Genomic DNA, 11,252 nt, shown 5'->3' with positions numbered 1-11,252 from the left:
AAAGAATTAGACACGACTGAGCAACTAACACACACACACTGCTTGGAACAATAAAAGTCTTCACACATGTAGGAATTTATCCTCAAAAACAGATGCTCAGAACACTGAGCAAGAGAGTGTGCCATATACAGGAAAGAAATACACCAAAATATTATCAATTGGTATCTTGGGGCCGTGGGATTACAGATGAATTGGGGGGGGGAGCTTTTTATCATTCTATGTATTTTTCAAATTTTCTACCACGACTATTTATTTCTCTGGTTAGCAAAAAAAAAAAAAGGAAAAATCTCTGCAGCTCAGATCAAATAAGCTGACCTTTTACTCTGACCATCCGCGCGTCCACTTAACTCCCTTTCTCATGTCTCGCTGTCCCTGCCCTGGGGACCCGGCTGTCCCTCCGTCTGGATAATTGGCCTCTGGCCCAGTGGGAAGCAGGTGGCCCCAGCAGCCCTGCCCCCTAACGCGAGGCGAGGGGCTCAGATGGACGGCAGCTGCGCCCCACCTCCAGCTCGGGCCCGCCCCCTTCTCTCACCCCCGGGGCGTTTTTCAGGCGGGAGGAATAAACAACGAAGGCCTGTGGCCATCGCGGGCGTGCCAAGCAGTGGGTGTCATCTGGCGGCCCTTCAGCCCAAACCTTTTATGTTGACAAACCGCGTCGATCAGAGGACTAATTGCTTCTTGCTGTCTTCGGCCCGGCCAAGTGCTCCACAATGACTCACAAACCAACCGCACAACTGGCGATCGCAAAAGTCTTTACCCTCCTGGAAACAGACAGGAGAGAGAGCGCCCACCGCCTGGTTGGGGCTGGGAGCTGAGGCTCATTTTACCAGTGCGGGTCCCTGCCAGGACAGAAACCTTCCCTCAGAGGCAGGAAGACTCCCCTCCCGCAATCCCTGGCTGCCCCCCAGCCACCAGGTAGCTGATGGCTTCCCTTGGAAAACACTGTAGAAACCCCCAGGCCTGTGCCGAACTCAGAATTCCCTGGAGGAAGAGACGGACAGCTCACACAGTCTAGGGTGCAGCCTCCAGACCTGAAGAGGACCATTTCTCAACCTGGAAATCTTTAGAGACAGAAAATCCGTGATTTCTCCCAAGTGTTTTATATCCTGGTAGCCAAGCAGAGAGAATGACAGGCCAAGGCCCTGAGCAGATGAGCCCTTTCGGAGAAGTCAAGAGTCATGTGGATGGAGCCAGGGGCCTTATGCCCTCGGAACCGGGCCCTGGACAAGGTGGACACTTGTGTCTGTGGCGGGTCTCTGCTAAAGCCCCCAACACACACACACACACACACACACACACACACACACACACACACACACAGAATCTTTTTTTTTTTTAAATAAGACCAACCAACAACAGCAAAAAGCCCAGCCTTACCTAATTATTCAAATAGACTGGAGTATTTTCCCTGGGGTGACTTCCAATTTCCTTCCTTTTGACAATATGATTATAATCCCAACATATCCTGGGGGTTGAAAAGAAGAAAACAGGGTCCTTTATGCAAAGCCCCAGTCCATGAACCGCCCCTCCCCCAGGTGGGGGGCTGCAGAGAATTTCCAGGTGCTGTGGAAGGCAGCAACCCCAACCTTTGTGGCACCCGGGAGCAAGCGGTTTTGTGGAAGACGGCTTTTCCACGGACAGGGGTAGGGGAACGGTTTCAGGATGACTCAAGTGCCTCACGTGTACTGTGCGCTTTATCTTTAATCTCGTGCTGTCGTGATCTGACTGGAGGTACTGGTCTGCAGCCTGGAGGTGCGGGACCCCTGGTGCAAGCTCAAACGTAATGAAGACAAACCTTAGATGCACTGGGGCCAGAGCAAGGCTCCGGTGGACCGTCTCCGTCTCCCCAGCCGGCGTGGTGCCCCCTGCCCCTCCTGGTTCCGTGCCAGGCCAGCGCCCAGAGGCTGCAGCAGGATGGTGGGGTGGGGTGGGGGTGGATTTCCTAATACTAATCCAGGGAGTGAGGATGGAGCTGCAAGAGCTCCTGCCAGCCCAGAGTGGACTCAGGCCCAGGGTCTGCACGCTCCTCTGATGAACTGGAGAGCGATCAATCAGAAAAGGGGGCCAGAGCTTCCGGAAGCACCCAGGAAATGAAGACGAGGTAGGTGACCCGCTGGGCAGCTGGCGCTTAGAGAGGGGAGGTGGTGAAGGACCAGGGGGGTGCCCCGGGCCTCCCTGGGGTGGGGTGTCCGGCGTGGGCAGCTGTGAATCACCAGCTCCCAGTGGAGACCCGGCGGGGCTGGAGGAGGGAGGTCTTGCATTTTACCTTTTTCTTTGGAAAATTCGAATAAAACCAAAGACCCTCTCGTCTGAGGAAGGCACAGTGGATTCTGTAGACAAAGTCAAGGTTTGAGGATCCCAGAGGCCAGTCCCTGCCGCCCGTGCGGAGCTGACTGTCACAGTGAGAAGAGTGAGTGCGAGCGGCCATTGCGTCCGCTTTCTGCCTCGTGCATGCTGCTGGGGAGCTTCCCACAGAGACAGTGGCTCTGGGATGTGGGTTCAGGTTCTTCTGAACCCCAAGCCCGAGTCGGAACTCATGATTCTTACGGGAGGAATCAAGAGGTCTCCCACCACGCCACCAGCTTGAATCTCTTCATTCCGCATACTGGAAGTGAAAGTCGCTGTCGTGTCCGACTCTTTGCAACCCCACGACCTATACAGTCCATGGAATTCTCCAGGCCAGAATTCTGGAGTGGGCAGCCTTCGCCTTCTCCAGGGGATCTTCCTGACCCAGGAATCAAACCGGGGTCTCCCGCATTGCAGGCGGATTTTCAGATTGGAAAGAACCCTATGATTCTGGGAGTGGGTCTGGGGCACCCCGGCTTGGAGCCCCCATCCAGTCAGGAGGGGAGGGCTGCAGCCACCTGCATCCTGAGGACCAAGATCAGAGTCCTGCAGCCTGGACGCGCTCGCACCCTCACCAGCTGCCCAGGAGCAGCCCCATCACACCTTGGCGTGGGGGCTGCACAGTGCAAGCTGGCCCGGCCCCCAGCGCCCCGAGGCCGGGACCCTGGCCTCCTCTGCCTGCTCTGCCCGCACCAGCTTCCAGCAGCAGCAGGAAGCCAGCCTGAGCCTCCGCAGACCCACCTTGTGAGAAGTCACACCCAACTGCCGTCAAAGCTTTCTCTTCGTAGATAAACTCATTTGTCTCATATTTTAGATCCCACATATAAGTGATATCCCCCGGTATTTGTCTTTTTCTGACTTACTTCGCTTCGTAAGATCCCCTCTAGGTCCTTCCTGGTTCCTGCAAATGACATGGTTTCATTTTTGCGGCCAAGTAGTGTCCCCCTGCACGTGTGGACCGCAGCCTCACCCATCCCTCTCTCGATGGGTTTTAGGCTGTTTCCGTGTTGGCTATTGTGTACAGTGCAGCTGTGGAAGTTGGGGTACATGTCTTTTTGGATTCTGGCTTTCTCAGGGTGTATGCCCAGGAGTGGGAGTCCTGGTTGTGTGATAACTCTGCTTTTGGATTTCTGAGGAGACTCCATACTGTGCCCACAGTGGCTGCACCCACTCACATTCCACCAACCAACAGTGGAGGAGGGGCCCTTTCCTTTATACTCTCTCCAGCATTTATTTGTAGACTTTTTTAAATTTAAAAAATATTTAAATTTTTATTTTCACGTATAGCTGATTTACAGCACTGTATTAGTCTCAGATGTTCAGCAGTGACTGTCAAATATACATATATATATATATATATTTTTTTTTTCAGATTCTTCTGTTACGGGTTGTCACAGGATGCTGAGTAGACTGTGCTCCAGTAGGTCCTTGAAAGTGTTAGTCGCTCAGTCGTGTCCGACTCTGCTATCCCATGGACTGTAGCCCCCCAGTGCCCTCTGTCCATGGGATTCTCCAGGCCAGAATACTGGAGTGGGGAGCCTTTCCCTTCTCCAGGGGATCTTCCTAACCCAGGGATCAAACCCAGGTCTCCTGCACTGCAGGCAGATTCTTTACTGTCTGAGCCACCAGGGAAGCCCAACAGTAGGTCCTTGCTGGTTATCTGTTTTATATATAATATGTGTATATGCTAACCCCAAACTCATTTACTGCCCCACACACACGTTTTCCCTATTTCAGAAAGGGTTCATCCTAGGACTCCTCTACATGGACTTGCTCTCCGGGATCTGAAATGCGGCCCAGCCCTGAGTGCTCACGCAGGGGGAGGGGATGTTTGTTGGGTGAAGAGCAGTCCACAAAGACAACCACCCTGTGAGCAGTGTGCTCCTCACTGCGCCATCTGATCTACCCAGCCGGGGGAGGGTGGCTGATGGGCACTGGGTCAGATGTGGTTCACTGACCCCAGGGCAGTCGCGATCTGCTTACCATCTCCAGAGGTTGCTCACCCCTGACACACCTGAGATGCAAGTGCTCCTGGAAGGACCCTACCCCAGCCCCTGGTCACCTGTACCTACCTGGCCGGGTGGCAGATAGCTGCTGCGAGGAGGAGGCTGATGAAGCAGGTGGTAGACAGGGAGAACTTCAGAGATGCTGTCCACATCTGCTCCCACATGAGAAAACCCTCAGCCAGTCAGCAACCCAGTCACTTTGAAGAAATCATTTTCCAAAACACCAATCGGGTAAGAAGACCTCCAGCTCAGAGAGAAATGGATTCGAGCCAGGTGGGAAAAATCAAGCAAAGGTATTGACATACAAAAGGGTGCCACTCCCCCAGTTCCACCCCGCGAACTCAAGGATGAGGCTGATATTTTGAAAAATATAAAATTTTAATAAAGGCTACATCTCTTAATTACAATAATTATTGTACCAAGTAATTTTCCTTAGATGAACTCTTTATAATGCATAATTTACAGTATAAGTAGAACAAAATGCCATGGCAAAAGTCATTGAGTACAAGACTTGTAATAAAAAGGCATAAAATATATTTGTACATAAACCCCTTTCAAAAAACAAGGGAAAGCTGGAGCCCTCAATATAGGGCGACACACGGCGTGGGCACCGTGCAGGTACAGGTACTGTACTGATTCAAGGGCAAGCTCCAGAGACAGTGGTGAATACTCTCTCCATACAATATATACAGACGCGGGCTCAGGGGACAACGGCCGACAGAATGCACAGCTATGAGTTAACGTGAAAACCCCAACGCCAACAGGAAGGTGTCTGCAGGGAGGGTGCTCGGGCCAGTCTTCCCAAAGCTGTCCGCTGCTTTGCAGGGCGGGGGTGAGGTGAGGAGTAGCTTCTAGAATGGCTGGGGTCCAGAGAGCAATCTGTAGCAAACGCCGAGGACCAGGACCGCTATTTCCATAAATCACAAGGCGAACCACACGGCTGCAGCAGGTGTCGGCCGTGGGGTGGAGGGGCTGGGCCTTGGTGGGGAGCCCCAGAAGTCACAGGATGGACTTCGGCCCCAGGGAGGCTCGTCCCCCGCCACGATCATCCAATTGACAGGACCTCAACACCAGGCCTCCAGACCTACATGAAAAAACAGCAGCGTGGGGTGGGGTCGCGGGGGAGCGGAAAATGCACCAATTTCCGCGTGTGCCGGCGGCAGGCCACCCTGGACGGTCCGTCTTCACGCGGAGCTTAATTCTTGGTGACAGAGAACCAGGAAAATCCCTCTCCCGCGTCCACACGCGGGGCGCGGGAAGCCTGTTCAATAAATACCCGCAGGGACTCCTGTCCAGGTGAGCCAGGGCTGGATTCACGGCCCGGGGGGTCGCCCAGGACACGCGGCAGCCTCTCCGGCAGTCAGCATCGCCGGCGCCGAGTGGTCCCGTTTCTAGCGAGCAGTTCCGGCTTTCCTCTCGGCTTTCCTCTCTGCAGCGCCGGGCGGAGCCGCGAAGGCCGACCCCGCCCTCCCGAAGGCCCCCGGTGGGACTCGTCCCGCATCTTCACTCTTGCTTCGCAAGGTGGGGTCGTGGTCGCCCCGGCGGAGGAGGGCTCAGTCGATCCTCTCCACCTTGCCCAGGATGCGGCCCTCGTACATGGGCAAGACCACCTCGTCGTCCCAGACCTCCTCAAACACCGCTCCGCACGCGAACTCGTCGCTCGCCTTTTTGAAGTAATACCTTAAAGGGAAAACCCAACGTGCTCGGTGAAGTTGCACTTTCTACACGTCTTGAGAAGAGTCTGTCAACAAGAGGGGGGACCAAGGGGTCTTGAGAACGCTGCTGCATGGGGCTGGCAGGGAAATCACCAGTGGGATCTGCCGTGAGAGCCTCTGGGCTGGGTGAAGGGCAAAGCCAAGTGGGCGGCCTGGAGGCCGGGGGCCAGGCCCCTCCTCCCCGCACCCCTCCATAGCTGCCACCAGCGCTAAGGCTGCAGCCTGCAGTCCAGGACTGACGAAGAGAGCTGCTTCTTTCTCCCCAGTTTTTTTTTTTTGGGGGGGGGTGGTCAAAGCATGCTTGGAGTTCACCTGCAGGGGCAGCCTGGGGAGAGAGGCCCTCAAAGAGCCCCCAGACTCAGCCATCTGATTCTGTGAAGCCTGTGGGAGGCTGGTACCTGTGATCCTCCCCACCCACCAGTGCCTGACCAGGCTTGGGCACAGCCAGGGGCTCGGGCACAGCTGGGGAGCAGGACTGGCTGCTTCCACTGTGACCACCACGGGAGGTGGGCAGCTCCCTGCTTCATGGGGCCACCGAGGCTGCCCCGCGACTCTGCCCTCCGCCCCAGTCCCCTGCCCTCCTCCCCAGTCCCCTCGCTCCCCTGCCCCAGGGTCCAACACCAGAAGCCCCTATCCTGTGTGGATGGAAAGGCGTGGGTCCCACTCCGGCCTTCCTTCTTGAAGCCACTTGACAGCACTGGCGCAGATGACCAGCCTGTCCCAGGAGGGTCACGTCTGGGACGACTGCTGTCCCGCCCACCTGGCCCACCTGCGCCCCTGCCTGGACACCGTGCCATGTCCTCTGCCTCCCCCGGCCCCTGCCAGGCAGACCCCGCAGACGGACTAAACTCGCCCCTGAAGGCTGTCATCTTCAGGCAGCAGAGGCCCCCGGGGGAGGGGAACAGCTTCTCAAACAATAAACGAGCAACCGCGTCTCAGGGGTATGGGGGGCCTCTGTTTTTATCTTTTCTCCTTAAAAAGCTTTCCCACAGCCCCCTGGCTTAGAGCTAAATGTCTCTGCTCTTCAGTGAAGGCAGGCCAAGTACTCGCAAAGCCGATAAGGCTAGATACGGTGAGACAGCTGGAGGTACTCAAGGGGCTGGGCTGCAGGGGTCAGCGCTGGAGACGCCGGTCCTGGGTGGCCGCCGAGACAGGGCACCGTGGATGGGGGGTGGGGGGAGACAACAGTCTTGTTTCCCTGGAGAGGCTCCGATGCCCTGGCACCCCAGGCCCACAGCCCTCGGGGTCAGCACGGAGCAGAGCAGGGTGGCTTCCCGGCCTCTCTGAGCAGAGGCTCTTGGTGACCGTGTCCATAATCGCAACCTCCTCCAGGAGCCCTGACCTTGAGACTTCAAAGGCGTAGCCCTTGGCTTCTCACCACTGCGACCCGCTTCAGGCCCTGCTTCCCGGGCATCTGGCCTCTGAGGGCGGCTCCCCTCCGGGCCCTGCCCTGCAGCCCACGCCCCGGCCTGTCCTCGCTGGGATTTGGCGGGCGGGGGGCGGCGCAGGCAAGGTGAGTGCAGCAGCTCACGGGCTGAGAAGACCAGGGGCCAGGGGTCCAGCTCCGGCCCGGAAGGGCAGCAGGGAGGCCCCCTCGCCACAGCCTGATCCAATCAGCAAGGAATGTGCGTGCAGAGTCCACGCGTCAGAGGAGGGCTGGGGCTTCAAAGCCCAGCTCGCTGAGCGTGCCTCGGGACAGACAGGATCCGGGCCAGATGTGGCCGGAGTGCCCAAGCGGGGGCTGCCCTGCTCCGTGCTCTGGGCCCCCCGGAAGGTCACCTACGGTCCCACGCAAGGGCCAGCCGCGCCAAAGCTGAGATCCAGATGGGCCCCTGGAGGGGCACCTGTGCCGCTATCCTCGCCTGGATCTGCGCAAGATAAGCCAGACCCATTCTCCCTTCTGCTCATCTCCAGAACCGTCTCTGCCAGGTGTGAACCAGGAAGGTCCCAGCCCGGCCCAAAGCCTGTGGCCCATCACTGGCATGGCCCTGGCCCTGAGTCCTACTCCCTTCCCTGCAAACCAAGTCATTCTGGGCTGCAGAGGGCCTGCTCTGAAGGGCAGGGGTCTCAGGCCCTGGAGGTGGGCTCACCAGGTTGAGAGATGGTGTGCACCCAGCAGGTCACTTGCTAAGGGATGCTAAAGTTCTCACACTCCCTTCCTTGCTCGGGGGGGCACTGGGGTGGTGGCTTCTGCGCCCGAGCTGGGCTCCTCTCTGACCCGTGCCCCCCACTGCTTCCCACTCCTCGTCCCGGCCCTGTACACGGCACCCAGGACACAGCGGGACACAACCCGTGTACTCCTCTGGGATGGAGGCAGCTGACGAGGCCAGCTAGGACTCTGGATGAACCAGACAAGGCGAGAGAAAAGTGACCTCCTTGGACGCCTGGAGCTAGCACACCAGGGCGGGGTCTGCACCGTGCAGGCGGGGCGAGGCCTGGGGGGACGGTGGGGCGTCTCCCCCAGGTCCCGGCAGGAAGAGTGGGCAGCCCCGTGCCCCCACCACCACCCACAGGTCCTGCCCTCTGTCCGCTTCAGGCCACCCTGCCTCACGCTACCCAGGATCCAGAGCTGAGGGGGCACGATGCCACCCGTCACGGGTGGCGGTTTCCACCGGCCTTTCGTGTGGACGGCTCTCCTGGACCTGCCTGAGGGCCGCCTTTCAGCCTCCTCATCCGCCTGTCCGACTCCTCTGCTCTCTCCATGATCTCCCTTTCAGGCTCCTGCCCGGCTCTCCTGACAAAGCGAGCTGTCCCCTGGCTCCTGAGTCCCCTTCTCCTGCTAGAGAAAGCCTGTCCCGGCCCTGTGCTATCTCTGGGAGGGGCAAGGGTGGGGGAGTCGGAGTAAAGGAGACAGAGCAAAGCCCCAGGCAGCCTGCCCCCCGGGGCCCTGCAGGTCTGGGGGCCGAGAGGCGACCTGGCTCTCGGTTCTGAGCAAACAGGCTCTGGAGCAGAGGAAAGCCCCAGGACGCTCACCGGTAGTTTCCCTTTTTGCTGAGCTGCTCCTTAAAGTGGCCCAAGGTCAGGCTCTGGGCCTTCAGCATCCGCCGGTAGGGGATCTCCTCCCCGCAGAAGAAGTAAGTGACCACCAGCTCGCTGGCCTGGAGCGCATGCATCCCTGCCAGCTTCTTGGGCTCCTTGTGGCTGAAAACGAGATGGAAAAGCCACAAGTCCAGCATCTGAAAGCGGTCAGAGCGCACGCACACACCCAGAAGGTCTGCAAACGGGTGTCTTCAGAGGTGAGGCTGCAGCTGAATGTGCTGAGGGCACTGGGCAGGGGCCCTGCATCGGGGGAGCCACCGTGCTGGACACATGGTCCTCCCCCGGTCATCGGTGCAGGGCACACAGATGTGTGTGCTGCCCAATGAGAGGACAGAGAAATGTCCATTGGGGGGCACCCACAGGGAACTTGCCCCAAAAGACAGCAACCCTCCCAGAGTGACCAGGACACCACACTTGCCCCAATCAGGGTCTGTGGTTTCTGCCTCTACCCAGGGATGGTGTGAACTTGGAACGCCAGGGACCATGGTGGGGGTGTGTGGGGATCAGGCCTCAGTCACTGCAACTTCTGAGTTTTTGCAGAATGGCTAAAAAAAAAAAAAAAAGCAATAGGCCCAGACAGCTGGTCAACTTAAGGTCAACCAATTAAAACGTTGTAGAGATTTTTTTTCTCTCTTTGAACACTACTCATGACGGAGCAACTAAGAAAGAACAAGTGAATGACTTCGACCACTTTAGATCTCAGCAGCTGACCACTTTTTTCACACCCCATCATGGAACGAAACGAAGCCTGGCTTTCCTGTCCAGTCACAGGAGTGTAACTCGACAACAGGAACTGGGGCACCGGCTGGGAGATGCTTTTCCCACCACCCCCCAATCCCGGCCCCCGCAAGACAGCAAGGATGGGCCCTTCGTCTGTCTCTGCAACCAGGCAGAAGGGCCTTCCTGCTCAGTTCCACACAGACGTTTTCAACCCGCTAGCCTTCCAGGTGAACAGGAACAACTTTTCCATCTGTGTTTGGGTTTCTCTAACCAGAGGCTAAAGGCTTTGCTCTGAGCTTGCGACCTTGAGCCAACCACCACTTCACGAAGGAACACTTGCGTGTTACTACAAGTCACCACGCATTCCTCTGCATGAACAGGGGTTTTCCAGACTCTGATCTATGGCACCATCTGGGTTTACTGTTCCTTGTCTTGGATGTTAAAATCAAGATGATTTTATAGCCTAAAAAAGTTTTCAAAAATTGCAACCCCTGACATGAATACCCAGAAAACACAAAGCCTCTGGGTGGACCTCAGCGTCACCAAGCCAAGACACTCACTCTTCCGAAGCCGGGCTTGGGCTGGAGAAGGGTGTGGTGCCTGGCATCCCGGGGCCCGGGTGGCTCCTGTCCCTCTGCTGACCGGCCGCACAGCACCTGAGGACGGGAAAGGTTGAGAGGGAAGCCCCATCCCTGGGGCCAAGGGAAAACAGAGAACCAGCCTCCCCAGACTCCGACTTCCCCCGGGGGGAGCCCCACCCCGGCCTTGTGTGGACAGGAGCTCCCAGGGGCTGGCCCAGCCATGCTAAGCCCTGGGCCCCTGGGACTGCACACTGCCTGCTCAGGCTGAGGGATGCAGGCACTGGATCCCCAGCAGGTCACGGTGCCTTGAAGCTCGTCTCACAGCTCCAGCCGACTGGGACATTCCTCAGGTAATGGGATTTGCAAGGAATTTCAGAGATTCCTTTTCTTCCTTGCAGGCACAACTGGCCAGATCCAGTGAGCCCGTCAGAGCGGCTGGACCTCAAGGCAGGGGTCCTCCGGCCTGCCCCTCCCCTGACCGCTGCGGCTGGTCCACTCACCGCTGCTTCGGGGGTTTGGACACTTCGGCCAGCCGGCGGCATGCCTCCTCCAGCTGGGCCAGGGTGTTAGGCGGGGTCAAGGGAGGCACCGAGGAGTCCTGGGTGCATGCCGAGTGGGCCCGGGGGACGGCGCGGGGGTGCCCAGTGCTGCCCCCCCACAGGTGGTGGCGGCCGGCCCGCTCGGCTGGGGATGTGCGGGCTGACTCCGTGGGGTAGGCCCGCTTGGTGCTCTGGGCGCTGGAGGAGGAAGGTGGAGAGGGTATGAAATGCAGTTAGAAAAACTGGAAAATGTGACTCCACCAGCGAGCTCTTCATCCTGCCTCCGGAGAGCAAAAAAAAAACAAA

At 57.8% G+C, this 11,252-nt stretch overlaps 1 protein-coding gene across 1 annotated transcript in view; it reads right to left on the bottom strand.

Moving 5' to 3' along the window:
* Nucleotides 1–4,711: 4,711 nt before the first annotated feature.
* Nucleotides 4,712–11,252, bottom strand: part of AXIN2 (axin 2) — a 26,849-nt gene continuing 20,308 nt past the window's right edge. Inside the window, 5 exon segments of the mRNA XM_010856058.1 lie at nt 4,712–6,032; nt 9,041–9,208; nt 10,387–10,482; nt 10,908–11,166; nt 11,169–11,242. Coding sequence (XP_010854360.1) covers nt 5,906–6,032; nt 9,041–9,208; nt 10,387–10,482; nt 10,908–11,166; nt 11,169–11,242 — 724 coding nt within the window. The 3' untranslated portion in view covers nt 4,712–5,905.

This window comes from Bison bison, unplaced genomic scaffold (assembly GCF_000754665.1).
Source record: "Bison bison bison isolate TAMUID 2011002044 unplaced genomic scaffold, Bison_UMD1.0 scf7180017864371, whole genome shotgun sequence".
Taxonomy (NCBI): Eukaryota; Metazoa; Chordata; class Mammalia; order Artiodactyla; family Bovidae; genus Bison; species Bison bison.
The sequence above is the reverse complement of the archived record's forward strand: the minus strand, read 5'-3'. Positions and strand labels throughout refer to the sequence as shown.